The 8,941-nt window shown below is 40.1% G+C and overlaps 1 protein-coding gene across 1 annotated transcript; it reads right to left on the bottom strand.

Moving 5' to 3' along the window:
• Positions 1-8,005: 8,005 nt before the first annotated feature.
• Cenpvl3 (centromere protein V like 3) lies at positions 8,006-8,872 on the bottom strand. Its single transcript, XM_077793651.1, has one exon. It carries the CDS (start codon positions 8,870-8,872, stop codon positions 8,006-8,008), a length of 867 nt encoding a protein of 288 aa, XP_077649777.1.
• Positions 8,873-8,941: the final 69 nt, after the last annotated feature.

Raw genomic sequence — 8,941 nt, 5'->3', positions numbered from 1 at the left:
AAGCCTTAAGCAATTTAGTGAGACCCTGTCTCAAAATGAAAAATAAAAATTGCTAGGGATGTAGCTCAGTGGTTAAGTGCCCCTGGGTTCAATCCCTGATAACAAAATAATTTTTTAAATGGTCCCTATATCCAAATCTGGTTCACAAATCAGATTATTCCTGCAATAAAGACTTTTTATTAACTTAATATGACCAGGCACACCCTTAGGTGTTGTTATTATTACTATTACTATTATTATTATTATTATTTGACTTATCCTCACAGTTACACAATTCCTTATTTAAAATTATAGTTCTCATTCAGAAACAAAAAATGTGATTCAATAATAAGTAAAATTGACATTGTCCTTGCTAAAGTGGAAACTTTTATTCTAATTCAGAGATAGAAAATAAACATTCATGGTAATGCTCACTTAACAATATTACTGGAGGACTAAATATAATAACAAGATAAGTACTTAGCATATATAAGTGAATCAAAGTAAGTAACACATTATCCTGTCTTATCTATCTTATGTATACAATTAATGATAAGTGACTTTTTTAATTGAATAGAAATCATACAAGCAAAACAGTAAAAATATCTTTGCATTTTGGTACAAATATCTGACTAAATAGCTATTGCCTCAAGTCTCTTTCGCCAACTCACAGAGCTTCTTTTTGAGGTCACAAAAATACTTTGTACTTTCGACTAGCCCATTTTTTCTCTGTGATATCAATCACAAATGTATCAAATTTTACATACAAACTGGGTCCCCACACAATGTTAAGAGGTATTTCATACCTATTATAGGCTTAAAATTAAATTGAATACCAGGGGCACAAGTGAATGATAAATAATGTTTTCTGCCTTCAGTGCACCCTGTGGGAAGACAGTGCATATTGACCTTGTATACTGGCAGAAACAAAGGCAGTTTGGATTATGGTGAATTGTATGTGATCTAGATTGATAAATACCGTTGATCACAACTTATTAGTTAGAGGGCTTTGGACATGATCCTGCATTCTTCTGAGCTTATTTACACATGTATAAATTAGAGATTATAAAAGTCACCTCCCAGGATTACCAGGAAGATGAGAAATGATGCTATACATAGCAAAACCGCACTATTATTAATCTTTTATATTATGAGCATCAGGGATTAGTGTAGGGCTATTAATACAGATCAGGTACTACTCATCATCTACAGTCTTATGGTCAGATAATGAGAGTAGGAGATAATTAAATGCAAGAAAATCCTTATAGACAGGACAAACAGAATTCCTTTAAAAAGATTAAATATTGATCTAACAATGTGGTAGTCATGCTATTCCCAGGAAACACAGTTTAGCAACACAGACTGACAAGGTGTTACCCACTGAGGTTATATAATTATATAATTCAATACAAAATTTAATCATATAATTATTATATAATTATCATTAGGAAAGGGTTGTGTTTTAACAACCATTTCAATCACTAGAGTAATATTATGAGGTGGCTTTATTATTGTACCCCATTTTCATGTAAAACACCCTAAGACTCAGAGGCCACACACAGCTAATAAAGGGTCAAATTGAAACCCAGGTATTCTGACTCCATGTAAGACATACCAAGGCCTGCTTTTCTAGTGTTTGACATTTATTATTTGACTTATCTTCACAGTTACACAATTCCTTGTTTAAAATTACAGTTCTCATCCAGAAACAAAAAATATCTGCCTACAAAAAATTCTCAAATCCAGAAATGTTGACATTGAAGTATGCAGGAATAGTGACAAATATCCAGCCAGCTTCTAGTTTCTTTCTGTCTTCTAAGATGTGTCCCCAGTGACTTCACATTGTTAGCTTGAAATAGGCAATGGAGGAGTTATATATACACCATACTATGGAAATCAGGAAATCAAGGTCTGATTGTTATGTTGTATATCTAAGTGATGTAAAAATGTTAATAATGCAGATTCAACTTACATGTATTTTGTGTATTCCCAATGTAAATGTACATGTAAAGGTACATTGGAAATAGAAGAGCATACAAAATTGAATATGTCTTTTTTTATTTGAAAATTATTCCTCACCTTAGCAAAAAAGTCACTGGAGTCATTGATTAATTAGTGAAGTGCTAATATACTCCACTGTTTGAATTTCACCTTACTTGATAAGGTAATTAAGCTAAACACCAGAATTGATGTCAAAACTGCATTTGAAGAGATGTGTTAAGTATTTACCAATACCCTCCAACCCCCGTCCCCTTGCAACACACACTAACAAAAAGATCTAGTCTCCCAGCACCGACCAGAGGTTCCAAAGCAGTGGAAAATGCAGCTGACATCAGAAGGAATAGTTAGAGAAAACGAGTCATAAGGTCCTGAAACAGGGAGGGGGATCAAATGTAGAAGGAAAGTGGAAGAGATGAAGGGAAAAAGAGCTAGGCCTTCTATATGAGTATACAAGTTTAAGAATACCTAATTTGTATTTATTCATAAATTTTAATGTATATTCAAAAATATGTCTTTGTATATGTATAAACAAATAGATATTCAGGGACAGAAATATAGTAGATTTATAAATTTTATTTATCCATTTCTAAATAGGTTTATACATGGATATACTAATGATAGTAATGTATGTACAATGAATGTTCATGTTTTCAAAAACTCTGGTTTGTTGTTTCCCCACTCCTTTTTTACCAAATTGTTAATGCACTTCCCTGTATTTCTTTTTTATTTTATTTTATTTTTTTAGTTGTAGTTGAACACAATACTTTTATTTATTTATTTTTATGTGGTGCTGAGGATCAAACCCAGGGCCACGCACATGCTAGGTGAGCACTCTACCACTGAGCCACAACCCCAGCCCTCCTGTATTTCTTAATATTGTAGGAAATAGCTGTATTTTAATTTATGTATTTTCTGAATAAATCTGAATATCATAGAAAGCCAACAACAGTTCTACTTCAGTGCCTGGCACATAATGGATGCTCTTTCTTTATGGGTTTTTTTTTCTTTCTTTTTTCCTTTGTAGCACTGGAGACTAAACTCAGGCTCTTGCACATACTATACAAGTACTCTACCACTGAGCTAACCCCATGCCCTCTTAGTTTATGCACACATAGATATTTCACCACTTTGGTTGAATGGCACTATGGTTTGAATTTTGTCGGTCCCCCAAGGATTCATGTATTGAAGCCTTGTACACCAAAGTGGTGAAATTAAGAGATAGTATGACCTTGAAGACATGGGTCCTGGTAAAGGTAATTGGATCACTGAGGGATCTACCCTCAGAAGGCATTAATGTAGTTATCATGGGATTCCATTTGGTTCTTTAATAGTGGATTATAAAAAGAGCAACAAAGGCCTCTCCCCTGTCTCTAGCCCTGTGTCCCACCATGTGATCTCTCCCTCTGCCACTTACTCCTGCCATTGTGGTGCTATCCAGCATGTGGCCCTCACCAGAGGCCAATAGAGCCATTTTATTTTGAACTTTCAGCCTCCAAAACTGTGAGTTAAATGAATCTTTTTTTCGTTATAAGCTCCCATCTTCCAGTATTTTATTATGGCAATAGAAAACACTAATACAAAAGTCTATGTGTTGTCCCCATCTTGATATGAATTGTCAAGACATCTTGAATTCCTCCACTGTTGTGAGCATCTACCACATTTTGTCATAGTTCCTTTTTCTGCTGTCCATCTCCATCAACATACTGTGAGTTCCACAAGGATTGAAACTAGGCATTCCTTATTCATTTCCATATGCCAGAGCCTACTCCATACCTGGAATACTAGTGTGAGGAAAGATAGCTGGGGGTTCAGTTCATAGGATGAGAAAAATAAGCAGTTAGGAATAATGCAGCCACATCAATTTCCTCTGCATATGTCATGGTCAAAACTGGGTGAAGAGACATGGCTAAAGACTTGAAATTTAATCATAGAAGCTCCTTTATGGATATGCAAAACAGACCCAGATCTGGAAGCAGTGATTTCATGATTTTTTTTTTTTTTTTTTTTTTTTTTTGGTGGTGCTGGGGATTGAACCCAAGGCTTGTGCATGCTAGGCAACCAACTGAGCTATATCCCCAGCCCCATGAAAGACTTTTTTTTTATTTAAAAAAAAAAGAGGTAAGTCCTTTATTTTTCTGTTTGACACTGTTCTTCCTGGTTGCGATTCCCAGATTGCTTATTTGTAGAGAAAGCACCTAAATACTGGGGATCTTCCCCAGAGATTCTGAATAAATAGTCACCATTCATTTCCCTTGAATTTCTCAAGCCCTACAGTAAAATCAGCCAATAATATGAAATTACTTGTAATGTCCACTGGAGGGTGATATGCTACTGCTGATAATCACCTTCTACAATGTGACCTGTGAAGACTAACTTTAATTACATTTAACAAGCCATAGTTACAAGTTCTCATAGCACTGAACACATAACAAAATAAGCCCATTCAATGCATATAAGGCTATATAAGAAAAGATGCAAATGACACCAATCCAGTCTCCAGTTCCCATTTCTTTGTCCATGCTGCTATGTAGACAAACCCCAAGCATCCTAGAATATTTCTCTTCCATTCTGTCCTGTGATGAACACAAGGCACAGAGTTAATGGTTTCTTTTAGAGCATTACTTGTCTCTTTAGGTGCCTGTGTATTTCATCCTGGATAGATGACAAGATTAGGAGATGAATATTATTATAATAACAATTTTAGAAATGGGGACATTAACACTAAATCCCAGAGAAGTTTAAGAACTGGTCTAAAAAGACAGGACTTGTATGGCATGGTATGCCTGTAGCTACTTGGAAGGTTGAGTCAGAAGGATCACTTGAGACCAGGACTTAGAAGTCAGCCTGGGAAGCATAGTGAGACCCTGTCTCAAAAAAAAAAAAAAAATCAGAGCCTCTTTTCCATGTTCCCACAACACCCTATTCTTTCTCTAGTCATATTGTACTGTGACATACATATGAGGTGTCAATTGTCTTTCTCAGCCACTGGATGAAAATGACAAGGGCCCGTGGACTGCATTTTGTTCTCTGCTCTATCTATCCAACATGAAAAAGAGTGTGAGGCACTAGGAGGCCTAAAATGGAATAAGGCTACAGAAAGAAGAGGGTATGAAGATGGAGTAGGATAAAGTTCTATCTAGGGTAATTACTCTGTTACCAGCTTGGATAAATGAGGACATGTCTGGGAATACAGAAGAAACAGTGAATATTGTCTAAGGAATGCATTAAGAGAAAGCATGGGGCATCCTATGACCTGTGGCCTGATACTCCTTCACCCCTTTCATTGCATTGCTCTGGTTCTTGTTTTAAGTGTCCAAGATGGTACCTGGTAGGATGTACATGAAAGTGCCTAAATTTGGGCTGGTGTTGTGGTTCAGTGATGGAGTGCTTGCCTAGCACATGTAAGGTACTGGGTTCAATCATCAGTGCCATATAAAATAAATAAGTAAAATAAAGGTACAAAAATACAATAATATTTTTAAAATAAAGTGTCTAAATGCCACAAGTGAGCAAAATCATGATCATTGGCTCCATTTATCAATGCTTTAATCTAATAAGAGCAATGATAATAGAAAATTCTTATTGAATGCTTATTGGGTGTCAACCACTGTCCCAGATGATTATATACATGAGTTCATTTCATCCTCACAATGAAGATGAAGGTGAGTTCTTTTAGATTTTTTTTTTTTACAAATCTGGATAGCAGTAAGTGGCCTAAAGAGCAAGCCCTTGCTCTTTCTTTGAATTAAGATATGCTTAAACAATGGCACATATATTAACCACTGTTAGAAGCCATAAAAACTAATGGTACACAAACATTTCATACACAAATTTAAAGTGCAATATATATTTTGTGCAAAAGAAAAAAGACAACCAATATACAAGCAATGTTGAGGACTAATTTAGAGAGAGGAAAAACACTGGCATCATGCAACCTAGGGCAAAGCCCCCAAAGAATCCCTTCAATACCTCTTCCTTTCCCGAGAGTTCCTCACAGGGTCTCAAGTGCTCACTGCTTTTCTCTCTCCAATGCTTTATCTTCAAGACACTGGGAGGTCTCCCAACGGCTTGTCCAGCCATGGGTTCTGGACCCTTCTCCCCAGGACAACAGTCCCCTATGTGTATCCACATACATGGAAACCACACTAGGAGCCACAAATTGTATGCCAAGTTAGAAATGCTGTCTGAAACTCTTGAACAGAGTTGTTGGGTTTTGTTTGTATCTTTGGTACTAGAGATTGAACTCAGGGGTATTCAACCACTGAGCCATATCCTCAGCCCTATTTTGTATTTTATTTAGAGATAGGTCTCACAGAATTGTTTAGTGCCTCACTTTTGCTGAGGTTGGCTTTGACCTCACAATCCTCCCACTTCAGCCTCCCAAGCCACTGGGATTACAGGTGTGCACCACTGCACCTGGCTTGAATTTTTTTTTTAAATATTTTTGTTATTTGTTGATGGACCTTTATTTTGTTTATTTATATGTGGTGTTGAGGATTGAACCCAGTGCCTCACACACGCTAGGCAAGTGCTCTACCACTGAGCCACATCCCCAATCCAAATGGAATGTTATAGAGGTGCTACCTCTAAGAGCAACCAGCTATTTTTTTACCACCAACATGATTGAATCCCCTGGGGCATATATTCACATTTATGTTCTCCCTCTCTTTCTTTTCCACCTCAACTCAACCTCTAATAAAAGTCTGGGACAAGCTATTCTGAAGAACAAAGGCAGAATCTTGGGGAATAGAGGGAGATATTAAGAGAAACCTTAGTCTATTGCCTCCCTAGAGTAAGTGAAGGGAGCAAGAGAATGAGAGGTAGGGATTTCTGTTATATCTCATATACACAGAAACAGATAACTACTTCATTGATCTGCTTTTACCTTGTTGAACTGGTAAACCAAGTTAAACAATTCAATGAATATTACATGTACCTCCAATGAAATATATGTACAGAGGAGAGACAAGGTAAGAAAAAGACACAGGAGAGTATTCAAGTCCTTTTACTCAAGAAGTAGAACATTGAATACATTTATTTTAATATGCTCCTTTGAAATATTATAATGAAAACCTGGAAAAAGGCAAAACATTCATCAGAGGAAGTAAGTTATGGAAGATACATTTGTTTTAGTTCTAGGAAACCATTAATTAAATGACAATAATGTTTATATATCCTTGGACATGAGAAAATACCAACCACCTATTGTTTGGCTAAAATTTCAGGTATCAAGAAGTTACATATAAATTAATGACTATTTTTAATATAGAACATAGAAATACATATTTTCTATTTATTAAGTATTTACTAATTTCTGAACACTTAACACATGTACAAGATAGGATTTCAAAAGAATAAAGAGGGCATCTAGTGCACAAACATTCTTCTCCTTTCTGTCTCCCTAACCCCCTCTCTAGAGTCAGTCACTAACACAAAACCAAGCAACATAGTAGCATCATTGGATGAATAAGAGCAATGAGGTATGCAATATTGATTTTTAGAACATGTTCTTTTAAAACATACTGAATAAACAACGTGGTGTCAACCTAAATCACACACAAAGAGAGAGAGAGAGAAATCAATGGAAAATATCCATAACTGTTCACAAAAGTGTTGGGATGTAGCCGCCCAGCACACTAAAATGCACGTGTTGCACACAAGCCTGTTCACAATAGCACCAGAAACGTACAGTACACGGGATTCCCACCAGTCATGTGGGGATCCTTCAGGAAGAATGGCACAACCAAGTGATGGAAGAGATGGCTTGAAAACGTGGAGACACTACTTGCTTGTTGGATGTCACGGTGATCACTATACACAGACGAAGGTGTGTGTGCTCAAGTTCTGGATTCGGAGCAAGTCCCTTGAACAGAAATGAAGAGGAAGGGGAAACAGGAACAGGTAGCTTACACTGACACCACAGGCTGACCGGTCCGGAAACAGACCTGGCTGACAGGAGAGAAGTGCTGCAGGGGCTGGCTGTAGGGGCCCCCACACACTGGGTTCAACATGTCGGCGACCTCATTCACAGCTCTTCTTGGCCAGGACAGCCAGGGGTCACCTCGATGGACGCGTTCTGCATGGCGTAGTCATCGTCGTCCTCCTCGGTGGCCTCCTGTTCCCATGCTTCACCATCGACCTCCTCGATGACCATGCTGCGCACAGTGCCCGCGTCCAGGCAGTGAGGGGCGACGCCATACACACGCGGGTCGGACTCCGCGGAGTGGAAGCTCTGCACCCCGCACCTGCTGCAGAAGCTGTGCAGCGCCGGGTGCGTGTTGGACGGGTAGGTGACCATGCTCTCGGCACCCTGCAGCAGCGTGAAGCGCTCAGCTGGAACGAGGAAGTGGCGGTGCTGCTTCTTCTTGCACAGCCTGCAGCTGCACTCCATCACGTGCAGATCCTCAGGGGCCCAGGCCGCAAAGCGGACAGCGCCACAGTGGCAGCCCCCGGTGTGGTACACCAGGCCCGGGAACTCGAAGGTGTCCAGCAGGAACTTGGCGGCACCCTCGCAGCTCAGGCCCCGCAGCTTGCGGAACGTCTCCCAGCGCTCGCGCTGCGCGCCCAGGTCCAGCTCACCCGGGGACGTGGCCGGTGCCGCTGAGGTGGGCATGAGCGCCCGCTGGTTCCGCAGCTGCGGCGGGAGCAGCAGATTCTTGGCGAAGGTCTCCCGGACCCGCCGCCACCAGCGCTTGCGCCGCGCCTTTCCCCGCCGCCGCTTGGCCGCCGCCCGCTCCCTGCGTGCCTCCTGGCTCCCGACCCCGACTTGGACAGGTGGGCACCGCGCGCGGCTCGCGCCCATGACCGCAACAGCTGCGCAGGTGGCTGGAGGATCCCCGGGCTGCTTTTGCTTCCGCCGCTGAGCGTTGGCTCTTTGCCTTGCTCTGCCCATGGCGCCTGCAGTCTTCTGAGTGGGCGCCCACCGCCCCTCATTTCCTAGGCAGTCTCTGAGCAGCCTCCT

This window comes from Urocitellus parryii, chromosome X (assembly GCF_045843805.1).
Source record: "Urocitellus parryii isolate mUroPar1 chromosome X, mUroPar1.hap1, whole genome shotgun sequence".
Taxonomy (NCBI): domain Eukaryota; kingdom Metazoa; phylum Chordata; class Mammalia; order Rodentia; family Sciuridae; genus Urocitellus; species Urocitellus parryii.
This window is presented reverse-complemented; position numbering and strand designations above follow the sequence as displayed.

Bases quoted from the DNA above. Each gene is read 5' to 3' on its own strand.
- Cenpvl3 (XM_077793651.1), bottom strand. From the start codon at position 8,872: ATGGGCAGAGCAAGGCAAAGAGCCAACGCTCAGCGGCGGAAGCAAAAG.